Consider the following 13,936-nt stretch of genomic DNA (forward strand, 5'->3'; position numbering starts at 1 on the left):
TTCTCAGTTCTCTGCTCTGGACACGAACAGTGCTATGGACACTCTTTGCTCCACTTTAACATCTTGCTTGGACAACTGTTGTCTAGACCAGCACGCACCCCCCCCCCCCATCTGCCCCCTGGCTGTCCGAGGTTCTCCATGAACATCGCTCTAAACTCCAGAGAGAGTAATGCAGAGAGGAAATGGGAGAAATCAAGAAACTCTACCGACCTTAGTGTGTATCAGTCTCTCCTCTGTTCCTTCTCTGCAAATGTCTTCACTGCTAAAACATCCTACTACCACAACAAAATTAACAGCTGCTGTGACGCTCGGACACTCTTCAAGACTTTCTCTTCTCTTCTTAATCCATTGTTAATAGAGAAGATGCGCAAATCCACTTCATTTTCAGCGTTTTTTGGTGCATCTTCTCAGTTAACAACGGCTCTGTGTAGTAACAGCTGCTCTGTGTGAAATCACGCACCTGATGGAATTAACGGCTGATTAGAGAACCGGTTTTACTGACAAGATGCGCATTAACGATCGGCCGATCGTGATCGGAGCACCCCTAGATGTTTCAAAGTCACACCACCTTGCTACTGGGGTTCCTCAAGGCTCAGTACTTGGACCACTTCTCTTCTCCATCTACATGACATCTTTAGGATCTGTCATTCAGAAGCATGGCTTTTCTTATCACTGCTATGCTGATGACACCCAACTCTACTTCTCATTCCAGCCTGATGACCCGACGGTAGCTGCTCGTATTTCAGCCTGTCTGAGTGACATCTCTAGCTGGATGAATGACCATCACCTTCAGCTTAACCTTCCAAAGACTGAACTACTGGTGATTCCAGCTAACCCATTGATTAATCACAACTTCTCTATATAGCTGGGCTCGTCAACCATAACTCCTTCCAGGACAGACAGAAACCTAGGAGTTATGATGGATCATCAGTTAAGCTTCACTGACCACACTGCTACAACGACCCGGTCCTGCAGGTTTGCCTTATACAACATTAGGAAGATTAGACCCTTCCTGTCAGAGCAAGCAACCCAACTTCTTGTCCAAGCTCTTGTTCTCTCCAGACTGGACTATTGTAATGCTCTCCTGGCTCTTCCTGCATGTACTGTCAAGCCTCTGCAAATGATCCAGAATGCAGCAGCGAGGGTTGTCTTCAATGAGCCAAAAAAAGCTCACGTTACTCCTCTCCTCATCAGGTTACACTGGCTACCAGTAGTCACTCGCATCAAATTCAAGGTACTGATGCTTGCCTACAAGACGACCACTGGCACGGCACCAACTTACCTAAACTCACTGGTTAAATCTTATGTGCCCTCCAGAAGTTTGTGCTCTGCAAGTGAACAACGCCTTGTGGTGCCATCCCAAAGAAGTTCACAATCACTCTCACGGTCCTTCTCCTGGACTGTGGCCAGCTACTGGAATGACCTCCCAATCTCAATTCGTACAGCTGAGTCTTTACTCATTTTCAAGAAACATCTAAAGGTTCATCTTTTTCGACAGCACTTAACCAACTAACACTAGCACTTTTCCTTTTCTTGTCTTTTTCATTTAATAAAAAAAAATAACCTGGCTATGTGTTCTATACCAGACTAACGGAGACTTGTCATGGCACTTGTACACTGTTGTTGTTCTCTTGTTGGGCTGACTGCTTCTATTGTTCTCATTTGTATGTCGCTTTAGATAAAAGTGTCTGCTAAATGATTAAATGTAAATGCAATCTTACATAAATAATAACCATCATTAAAGTTTCCATCTCATGGCTAATCTCTCAACAGCTCTACTGGAGATCATTAATGAGAGTTTGCTGTTCTGTATGAAGCAGGAATTTGTTAGCACAAACTCTTTTTCTTTAAAGTTTTTTTTTTTGACCGGAATGAAACGAGACTGTGAGTATAATGCACTGCACTGTTGTTTAACATTACTCAGCTGTCAATGAATGCATTCCGGTCTCAGATTCTTATCCTTAAGTTGAAAGTGAAAAAAAGTGAAAGTGACGTGACATTCAGCCAAGTATGGTGACCCAGACTTAGAATTTGTGCTCTGCATTTAACCCATCCGAAGTGCACACACACAGAGCAGTGAACACACACACACACACACACACACACACACACACAGTGAACACACACCCGGAGCAGTGGGCAGCCATTTATGCTGCGGCGCCCAGGGAGCAGTTTGGGGTTCGGTGCCTTGTTCAAGGGCACCTCAGTCGTGGTATTGAAGGTGGAGAGAGAACTGTACATGCACTAACCCCACCCACAATTCCTGCCGGCCCGGGACTCGAACTCACAACCTTTCGATTGGGAGTCCGACTCTCTAACCATTAGGCCACGCACAGTTTATATGAACTCTAACCTTATTCACATATTCCGTAACCTGAGAATGAGTGCATGTGTTCAGTGTGTCAGTCGCTATGTTTGGTCAGAGAACCCTAGCCCAGGAGAGACTGTCAATGTGTGTTCACTTGTGTGTTTCAGGAAGGGCTCAACACTGTCAGCGGCTGCTCTAGCTGGAGTCCCTCGCCTGCCACCGGGACGCAAACCCCCGGGACCCCCGCCGGGGCCACCTCCACCACAGGTCCTGCAGCTGTACGCTAACACCCGCCGCACAGGTACGCTGACACCGGCCGCAGAGTTACTCTGACACCCGGCGCACCTTTACCGCTGACACCCGGCGCACCTTTACCGCTGACACCCGGCGCACAGTTACGCTGACACCCGGCGCACAGTTACGCTGACACCCGGCGCACCTTTACCGCTGACACCCGGCGCACGGTAACGCTGACACCCGGCGCACGGTTACGCTGACACCCGGCGCACGGTTACGCTGACACCCGGTGCACCTTTACCGCTGACACCCCGCGCACCTTTACGCTGACACCCGGCACACAGTTACGCTAACACCCGCCGCACAGGTACGCTGACACCGGCCGCAGAGTTACTCTGACACCCGGCGCACCTTTACCGCTGACACCCGGCGCACCTTTACCGCTGACACCCGGCGCACGGTAACGCTGACACCCGGCGCACGGTTACGCTGACACCCGGCGCACAGTTACGCTGACACCCGGCGCACCTTTACTGCTGACACCCGGCGCACGGTAACGCTGACACCCGGCGCACGGTTACGCTGACACCCGGCGCACGGTTACGCTGACACCCGGCGCACGGTTACGCTGACACCCGGCGCACGGTTACGCTGACACCCGGTGCACCTTTACCGCTGACACCCCGCGCACCTTTACGCTGACACCCGGCACACAGTTACGCTGACACGCGGGCACGGTTACGCTGACACGCGGGCACGGTTACGCTGACACGCGGGCACGGTTACGCTGACACGCGGGCACGGTTACGCTGACACGCGGGCACGGTTACGCTGACACGCGGGCACGGTTACGCTGACACGCGGGCACGGTTACGCTGACACGCGGGCACGGTTACGCTGACACGCGGGCACGGTTACGCTGACACGCGGGCACGGTTACGCTGACACCCGGCGCACGGTTACGCTGACACCCGGCGCACGGTTACGCTGACACCCGGCGCACGGTTACGCTGACACCCGGCGCACGGTTACGCTGACACCCGGCGCACGGTTACGCTGACACCCGGCGCACGGTTACGCTGACACCCGGCGCACGGTTACGCTGACACCCGGCACACGGTTACGCTGACACCCGCCGCACGGTTACGCTGACACCCGCCGCACGGTTACGCTGACACCCGGCACACGGTTACGCTGACACACGGCACACGGTTACGCTGACACCCGGCGCACGGTTACGCTGACACCCGGCGCACGGTTACGCTGACATCCGGCGCACGGTTACGCTGACACCCGGCGCACGGTTACGCTGACACCCGGCGCACCTTTACTGCTGGCACCCGGCGCACCGTTACCATTGACATCCTCCGCACCCGGCACCATTTTTTGATCTTGTTTTTTGAACATGTTTTACATTGTTTCAAAAATAACATCCTGCTGTTTGTCTCCTGTCAGAGGGCGGCGGTTCAGACTCCGAGATGATGGACACCGGAGGGCGAGACAGCGACAGCGAGGCAGATGATGACAGTGACTCACAGGACGACAGCGACGCAGAAAGAGATGATGCTGATGCTGATGGCAGAATGACATCAGATCGCCATGATGACAGGGACGAGGATAAACACACAGGTATGTTGTCAGTAGGGATAAGCCGGTCTCATTTTCCTGTTGCGATTAATTGCTCATGTTTTTAACACAGTATTTGGTATTATCACGGGATTGAAATTTAGTTTCAAAAAGGGGTCATAATACAGTATAACAGGTTAAATAACATTTTTATAACAAAAATAACTGAACATTTACATACAATAAAGCAATACAGAAAATATATAAAGTTTAAGGTTTCACTCAGATTTAAGTGCAAAATAATTATAAAGACCCATAGGCATCACTTTACAATAAGACCTCATTAGTTAACCATTAACATTCTCTATGAGCAATAGCTACATTTGTTACGGAATTGTCTTTTTTTTTTTTTTACAAAGATTATGAAGTCTTTAACTAGTCCATGTAGCTCATTAAGTAACAGTTCCAACTTTTGATTTTGACAACACGTTATTAAATATTGGAATACCTAAGATTAATGAATGTTCCGAAGAATTTCTCGTTAGCAGTTTAACTAATGAATTAACTAATGTTAACTAATGAAGCCCTAATGGAAAGTGTTAATTAACAATAAAGAATCTAATCTAGAGCATGTTGTAGTCCAGATTAAAATGGATAAATAAAAGTTTGAAAATAAATAGCTTATTAAGTCTAACTATTTAAGTATTTGGCTGTGATGAACACCATTGCAAAGCCACAAATCTGAATGGCTATTTAAATATGTTTTAGAAAGTAATGCAGCTGCTTTATTTGTGGGGATTCCAGAGTAAGGGCTGCAGTTTAGCGCCATCTGCTGTCAGAGAGTGAATGTGCGTTCATTCAGCGAGTCTCTCAAGTGTTCCTCATGTGCTTCTCATGCTGCTTGTTTATGTCAGTGCACACATGCTCTCTCAAGCAGCATACAGCAGTGTTGTGCATTTTGACCAGCTGATGGGAATAGAATTCTTGAAATGCATTCCAGATTCTGAATAATTTGTAATATATAATTATTCATAGTATTTAGAAGTGCCCACGATAACAATATCGTGCATATTAATTACCGTGATATTACCGAATACCGGAACATGTCTAGTCAGGTTAACATTGAGCAGAAGTGCTAGTGTTTACACTACAGTGACTTTCCACACTCTTACATTCGTGCACCATGTGAGCTGCATAATGATATTGCAGGATTCCATTCGCAAACAATTGTTTTTTTTTTCATGTTTTGTTTAGATCAAGGGAGGGAGCAACAGACACATTATCAGAAATTCACACACACAAAAAAAGGAGTTTAAAATTAAATGGTCATTCCTTCATATAGTGTAAAACGTCAGAAGAAAAACATTACCTTGCAGGTTAGGTACTAGGTTTAGCCTTGTAAATTTGTGCTGTTGTACATTCACATGTTTCTATCTTAAGGAGGCTTTGAATCCAAGAGGTTTTTGCACATGTGTGGAGTGGTTTTTTCACATCTTCTGAAGGAAATGCTTCAGCAGTTTGGAGGTCAGGTGACGCAGCTGTAGGAATGAAGGTTTGACGTGTTTGTTCTCTTCACTTAGGTCGCAGCGTGCGATTCGCTGACATGCCGCCACTCAAAGAGAAGAGGAAGAGGAGGGTGAAGACGACGAAGAGCATCACACCACTGCAGGCTATGATGCTCCGGATGGCAGGTGTGCGATCTCATCATCGTTACCCTTAACACTTTAAACAACACAGCTTTAGATGCTGACTTATGTGTGTGTTTGTGCAGGTCAGTCTATCCCAGAGGATGAGGAGGAGGAAGAGGATGAAGAGGAGTACACAGACTCAGAGGAGTCGGATGCTGAGGATCAGGTCTCCACTGAAGCCACTCAGTCATTGGTCAATCCCAGACTTCCTGTTCCATCTGCACCAATGGCAGCACAGCAGCAGCCTCCTCCACACATGCAGGCTCCACCAATCACAGGGCCTCCTCCTTTAGGACCGCCTCCTGCTCCTCCAATGAGGCCGCCAGGACCGCCGTCAGGCCCGCCCCCAGGACCTCCTCCCGGTGCGTCATTCATCATCGTTATCATCGTTATCATACAGATGATGCTGAAGAGCAGCAGTCATACCAGAGTCATTAGTTAAGCACAAGATTTTTCACTGAAAGTGATTCAGATGTCCCATTTTGATTTCCATTCATAAGCTCTCGATCTGAATCTCGATTCATAAGCTTTCAACTAACTACATTCATCTTCAGGAATTGCTTGTAGCATTACAACATTAATAAACGATTTTTTTGTCTGGAGGTGGTTCCAACCCCGTAAGACCTCTGTTTATCTTCAGAACACAGTTTAAGTTATTTTAGATTTAGTCCGAGAGCTCTCAGTCCCTCCATTGAAGCTGTGTGTACGGTCTACTGTCCATGTCCAGAAAGGTAAGAAAAACATCATCAAAGTAGTCCATGTGATATGTAGGTTGGACGATCCAGAGTTTGTGGGGTGCAACAGAGACCAGAGGCGGGAGTTGGGCCCATTTGGGTCGGCCCAGTTTCTTAAAGTGGAACTGTGCTCCACTACCTGTGTGTGTGTGTGTGTGTGTGTGTGTGAGGCCAAGTGCTAGTGACGTGCAGGACTCAAGCATGTTCTCTGAGCCAAACATTTCTCTACACAACTCATTAATGTGCAAGTGTTTCAGAGCTGGATTCTTTGAGGCTCTTACAAGCATGAAATGATCTGCGGCTGTGTTCATGAGCGAGTGCTCACATTACTGACTCGCTCAAGATGTAAAGATTTCTGTCACTGCTACCAGCAGATGATCTTAATAATTATATTAGAAATTACATTACTTGCCAAAAGCTTGGAATAACTAAGATTAATATTTTTGAAAGGGTATCTTCTGCTCATCAAGGCGGCATTAATTTGGTCATAAATAAAGTAAAAATTCATTAAATATTACTAGAACTTTAAATCATCTACTTTCTGTGTGAATCTCTGTTAAAGTGTAATGTATTTCTGTGATGTGCAGCTGTATTTTCAGCATCATTACTCTTCAGTGTCACATGATCTTCAGAAATCATGAAAATATGTTGATTTGCTGCTCAAGAAACATTTCTCATTATTATCAGTGTTGAACACAGTTGTGCTGCACAATATTTCTGTGGAAACTGTGATACATTTTATTTCTCAGGATTCACAGATGAATAGAAAGCTCAAAAGAAAAGCATTTATTTGAAAAACACTTGTTAAAATTACAAATGACCTGCTCCTTGCGTCAGACCAAGGCTCTCATTTCTAGTCTTACTTGATCTTAATGCTGCGTTCGACACCATAGATCATGACATACTCATAGATCGATTACAAAACTATACAGGTATTCAAGGGCAGGCTCTAAGATGGTTTAGATCCTACCTGTCCGATCGCTACCATTTTGTTTATTTAAATGGGGAGTCATCTCATTTATCATCAGTAAAATATGGAGTGCCACAGGGATCCGTCCTAGGTCCCCTTCTATTTTCAATATACATGTTGCCCCTTGGTAATATTATTAGAAAATACGGAATTAGCTTCCACTGTTATGCTGATGATACTCAGCTATATATCTCAACGAGACCAGATGAAACTTCCCAATTATCTAAGCTAACAGAGTGTGTTAAAAATGTAAAAGATTGGATGACAAATAATTTTCTCCAATTAAATTCGGATAAGACAGATATTAATTATTGGACCAAAAAACACTACACAGAATCCACCAAATCTACATAAAATGTAAATCTGCAAAATGTATTTTCGATGCTTCAAAAAATTCTAACAGACCCTCTGATGTCACATGGACTACTTTGATGATGTTTTTCTTACCTTTCTGGACATGGACAGTAGACCGTACACACAGCTTCAATGGAGGGACTGAGAGCTCTCGGACTAAATCTAAAATATCTTAAACTGTGTTCAGAAGATAAACAGAGGTTTCACGGGTTTGAAACAACATGAGGGAGAGTTATTAATAACATAATTATGATTACTGGGTGAACTATCCCTTTAAGAACCATCAAATAATCTCATCATCTTCATTAAAAGGGCTGAAAGCTTAGAAGCGCATCTAAAGAGTTCAGCAGCGGTTACTTGCATTGGTTCTGTAGTTGCTGAGTGAAGTGTCCAGGTGTGTGTATAATGTGTAGATTCCTGCTGAATCCTGTGAGGAGTGAAACCTTCATCAGTTCATCCATGAAGTCTGCTTCGAAGTGAATCAACAATACATTCAGTGATCATCGTTTTAAAACATATTCTATGGACGTTTCATCAGTTTACAAATTATAAATTTATTATAAGAAATTAAGAGCAACAGGCTTTTTAAAACTATAATAGGGCCATATAAAATGTTCTTAATTTTCCTGGTAATCAAATGAAAAGCCTTTTTATTTTTGGCAAACAAAGTGCTGTACAACAGAGGTTTACTGTTTAAATTAAAAAGAAGACAACAGGTAATTATTAATATTCATTAGTTATAGTAGTAGCATTGTTGTTACATTGAGTCTTAAAATGTTCCTTATATGTTCTTTAACAAAGTCTTGATTTTGTTTTGGTGGTGTACTAGAACATGTTCTCATATGCTAAGTGGTTTGAAAAACACATTATTTTACACATAATTTACATTATTACAATACCTTTCTCCCCAGCCGGACACAAACCGCTGGATTAGATCTGGGTTTGATGAAGGCCCACCTTCTGAGTGTGATGTGATTGGTTAGCTGTCCCAGTGCGTTGTGATTGGTGAACAGCGAGGTGTTTCAGTACTGCCCCGCCCCCTGCCAGAGCAGGTATCAGTATTTCCACACCAGTTTGTGCTGGTTTCAGAGCCTGAGGATACTGAACTAGAGACTCTGCACGCACCGGTATTGTGAGACATATTAGATGTTGGGCCGATGGCTGATAGACACCACATTGTCGAGCCGGCACACACAAATAACTGCATTTAATATATACAGATACGTGCAACGGTAATCTGTATTGTTTATTTTAAAAGAATTCAGAAATTCAAAGAGTAGTGAAAAATCTCCCTTTGGAGTGGACGTTGAGATTTGTAACTTTGTAGATCATTGTATTCTCAGACATACACACTACACACTGACTAAAATTCAAAAAGGGAAAAGCATAATAGGACCCTTTAAGACTGCTAAATATTATTAATGTTTTGACAGTTCCGTCACATTAAAATAAACCTTTATTCTGACCGGTTGCCATAAGGAACTTGCAGCTGTGTGTATGATCTGACAGTAGTTTTGTCAAATTAAATGATCAAATGCTAAAGAAGTGACTCTCGGAGCAGCTGGGGAAGAAATGTGTGTATTCATCATATCATCATCATAGTGTGACGACAGAGGCTGAAAACACCTGAGCCTCGTCTGCGCCTGTGTAAACAGGAACATCCATCCATCATTCATTCATTCATTCATTCATTCATTCATTCATTGTGGAGATTGTCAAATGCTTCCACAGATTTGTAGCATTACTATAGAATTTTCCTGAGCGTTTCAAATCGAGCTTTGTTGTTGGTTCTTGTCAACAGTGTCTCCGTCATGATAAGAAGGTGATATCTGGTGGAGAAGACTAATGATTCTCATTAATCAGATCTTCTTTCAAATGTTTGCTGAAATAAACACCGGAAAATATGTATTCATGGCTTTTGAAAATTGATATTGAATCAGTGTCATTTAAAAATAATTACATCCAAACACCTCTTTATTTTTCCGTGGCCCGTTCTGAAGAGTCATGTGACGTGTTTGGTGGTTGTTTGGGTTCAGAAGTTGAGATGATTGTGGTGAGATGTTTGCTGATGCTGGGTTTTATCATACACAGGTGCTCCTCCGTTCCTGAGACCCCCTGGACTCCCTGCGGCCCTCAGGGGCCCCATACCACGCATGCTGCCCCCGGGGCCCCCACCGGGACGCCCACCTGGACCCCCGCCCGGACCCCCCCCGGGTCTGCCCCCAGGACCCCCCCCCAGAGGACCCCCACCACGCCTGCCGCCTCCGGCCCCCCCAGGTGTGTGTGTGTGTGAGAGAGAGAGAGTGTACTTGTTTTTCTATTCTGGTGGGGACTTAAACCTGAATACACACAGACTCATGGGGACTCGTGTCACGGTGGGGACCTAAATTGAGGTCCCCACGGGTAAACAAGCTAATAAATTACACAGAATGAAGTTTCTTGAAAATCTAAAAATGCAGAAAGTTTCCTGTGAGGGTTAGGTTTAGGGGTAGGGTTGGTGTAGGGCGGTGGTGAAAGAAAAATAAAGATAGCGGGGAGATAGACCGTACTAGTAGGGCGCGTACGAAAGAGAGATCCCTGGCTGCACGCACACTCACAGTCTTCAAACAACACGAGCGCTTCTTGCTCTCTCTCTCTCCCTTGTGCATATTAACCAAAATCATTAAACACGATAGAAAAAGGGCGGAAAGCCAAAGTTTCATGTGGAGCATTGTCGAGATTTTTTTTCTCTCCATGACAGGCTGCTGCCTCCCACTGTTAATTTTTATTTATTTATTTTTTTTTTTTTTGGAAAAGCACACTCTGTATTAGCTCAAAGCCCTCAAGTTTACATTGGTTACTGTATTCTTTCAATTGCTCTAAACAAGTATTATGGGGTGACCTTTTTTATTGAATGCTAGACATCAAGTTGTTGTTATTTTCATCTGAAAGAAGAACTTTTTTTCAGTAAGCTAGTCCCTATGTGTTCAGTAAGCTTGTTTCAGTAAGCTATGTGTTTTCAAGGCTTCAAGGTTTTATTGAATGCTATCTCTATACAAGTGCAAAGTAATGCATTCTTAGTCAGTCTTTTATTTTGTAATTTTAAGAGCAATAAACATATTGCAATGTTAAGGAATTAGTTTTTTTCATTCAGATATGTAAATCAACATGTATAAATTGTTAGTAGTCAATTAATGGGGAGATAATCGAAATCGAATCGGTCTGGAAAAATTAATCGTTAGATTAATCGATGCATTGAAAAAAGTAATCGCTAGATTAATCGTTTAAAAAATAATTGTTTATCCCAGCCCAACGTAATACTTTCCGATCAGAAGGAGCAAAACTCTAAACTAACTCTTAACACGGTTTGTGTGTTTTGTGTTGATTTGCAGGAATGCCCCCGCCCCCTCCGCCCCGTATGGCTCCGCCCCTCTCTATGTTCCCGCCTCCGCTCAATCCCAACGTGCTCAGCGCTCCGCCCAGCATCCGACAGAAGTCGCCCGCGGCGACGGGCTCCTCCAGTGACTCCACCCCTCTGGCCCCGCCTGCCCGAGGCTCCGCCCACCAGATGCCACCGCCCCCTGGCACCACGGCCACCATCGAGAAGCGGGCCACAGTCTCGGGCCCCGGGGCGTCCTCTGCCCCACCAGGTGGAGCCACCATCTCAGCCAAGCCTCAGATCATCAACCCCAAGACGGAGGTGACGCGTTTCGTGCCCACAGCGCTCCGTGTGCGCAGGGACCGGGCCCCGGGCCGCAGAGACGAGGAGCCGCCCAAACCAGCAGCTGCGGCCAGACCCCTGCAGCCTCCCGGAGCCGCGCCGCCTGGCATCAAGACCAAGGACCAGATGTACGAGGCCTTCATGCGAGAGATGGAGGGGCTGCTGTGAGCTCCTGCACATTCGCCAGATTGTGTTTTATCTTTAGATGTGAATAAACGCTAGATGTCAAACTCTGCTGCTCTTCAGTCTGTTAGTCTGTCTTTACAGCCAGCGCTTCACAGATCTTACATTTACATTACATTTATTCATTTATTCATTTAGCAGATGCTTTTATCCAAAGCGATTTACAGACGAAGACAGTGGAAGCAATCAAAAACAACAAAAAGAGCAATGATATATAAGTGCTATAACAAGTCTCAGTTAGGTTAACACAGACACACACACACATACACATACAACTGCATAATAAATGAAAAGAAAAGAAAATATAAAAAGATTAGAAAGGTAGTTAGAATTTTTTTAAGAATAGAATTAGAATAATTAGATCTTCAGAAGTAACCCATCACACTGTGGTGGAATCATGCATTTGAGACATGCACAGGTGGTTTTGTTTTAGGAGATAAAAGCATATTGCTGGACTCGGTCGAGACCAACAAGAACATGGAGTCTAATGACCAAGTCCGAGTGCTAACACCAACGAGTCCGAGACGATAGAAAAATGTCTCGAGTTCCAGACTACAGCCTTATGAAGATTTAAGTCTCAAACCAAAAGAGATATTCTTTATAAAAGTTAACAGTCAACCACATCCCCCTAAAGCGGCTCTTCTAACACACACCACATCTCTACGTCACAATGTGGGAAGATTTGCATAACTCCACCCAGATGTTCACGCAAAGAAAGAAGTAACTTTGATTGTGCTGTGGTATTTTCAGGGAGACGACGCTTGTCCAAAGAACTTCATTTGGACAAAATGAATTAAAGGTAATTTCCTTGATTTTTTTGCTCCCTCAGGTTCGAGATTACAGCCAAATATTTTCCTAATAAACCATAGATCAATGGAAAGCTTATTTATTCAGCTTTCACATGATGTATTAAAAAAAAAAATCCCCTTATGACTGGTTTTGTGGTCCAGGGTCACAAATAATGTTATTTTTAACATCATCATATGACCCCTTAAAAGGTGGTTTGATAATTGAAAAATGATGTATTTTGGTTGTATATAATTAAAGAGTAACTAAACCCCTGGTCATAGCCTAGAGGGGATGAACCGAGGGCGGGGCTGAGTGCGTGGGGCGTGAACCTGAGACCCGCAGTGACGGATTGATTGACAGCTGCTGTCAGAGTCGCTAAAATGGAGAGTGACTGTAGTGACGCAAGTAGCTTTGCAACAGAGCGTTCATTTGAAGTAGAGGACTTTTCTCCCCAACCTTCACCTGAAGTGGAGGATGTCGAGGTGTCTGTTCATATCAATTGAGCCGCTGGCTCAAACTGCGGTCTTAACCCCCGCACCACGTCGCTTTTCAGCACGAGCTGTGTGGAGAAGCCCATTTCCACCTCCATTGCGTTGGAGAAGCAATCCCGCGTAAAATGCAGTTTGTACACTCCAGCTCTAGACGGGAATCGCGGTCTTCCAGGCCAAGTGCATGCAATCACTGGCGCCTAATTTTAAAGTCTGCTGGGAAACTAGCAACACTACAGCAACACTACACATACGTACCATCCTGACCACTGTACTAAATACAGATAAATCTATGCTAACTTGAAGATCTAAATAACTATATAATTGATATGCTAAATAGATGTTATAATAGTCTATCCTGATCGTTTTCAATACTCGCAATTCCAACTCCTGACTCACTACAGTGATTTTGATGGAACAAGATGGTTTTATACTGTCAGGGGCGTGGTAGCTCATACCAAGGGGCGTGGTGAGCTGGAAACTGCTTACGTCACTTGCCACTGAAACATCCAACAGGAAAAATCAACTGCAGTAGCCACCGTTCAACCTGAAGAGGGCAGCACTCAGACGTTTTTACACCATATATTGTAGAAATAAAACACTTTATACTCAAATGTCAAAAAAGTTACTAGAATCAATGAACAGCACTTATAAAGCCCCATTCTTATAGATCATTAACTAAAAAAAGTTGGTTAAGGGTTTAGTTACTCTTTAAGTGAAACGCATATGTAAGAAAAATACAAATACCAATATTTGAATCTAGACCGTCATGTTGACTTTGTCTGGTTTCTGAAGAGCTCCTGTCCCTTTGCATTATATGAACTAAAAATATTATCTTGTGTTCATGTGAAGAAAGAAAGTCATGAACATCTGTGATGACAGAGCTTCAGTAAATGGTTTCCCTGTGAAGAGAAAGATG

General features: G+C 44.4%; 1 protein-coding gene across 1 annotated transcript in view; it reads left to right on the forward strand.

Moving 5' to 3' along the window:
* Positions 1-11,787, forward strand: part of LOC127956219 (WW domain-binding protein 11) — a 17,287-nt gene extending 5,500 nt beyond the window's left edge. Inside the window, exons 7-12 of the mRNA XM_052554013.1 lie at positions 2,476-2,609; positions 4,001-4,174; positions 5,692-5,802; positions 5,883-6,161; positions 9,949-10,134; positions 11,229-11,787. Of these exons, the coding sequence (XP_052409973.1) occupies positions 2,476-2,609; positions 4,001-4,174; positions 5,692-5,802; positions 5,883-6,161; positions 9,949-10,134; positions 11,229-11,725 (1,381 nt within the window). The 3' untranslated portion in view covers positions 11,726-11,787. The remainder of the gene's footprint in view (positions 1-2,475; positions 2,610-4,000; positions 4,175-5,691; positions 5,803-5,882; positions 6,162-9,948; positions 10,135-11,228) is intronic.
* Positions 11,788-13,936: the final 2,149 nt, after the last annotated feature.

The sequence above is a fragment of the Carassius gibelio genome, chromosome A3 (assembly GCF_023724105.1).
Source record: "Carassius gibelio isolate Cgi1373 ecotype wild population from Czech Republic chromosome A3, carGib1.2-hapl.c, whole genome shotgun sequence".
Classification (NCBI taxonomy): Eukaryota; Metazoa; Chordata; class Actinopteri; order Cypriniformes; family Cyprinidae; genus Carassius; species Carassius gibelio.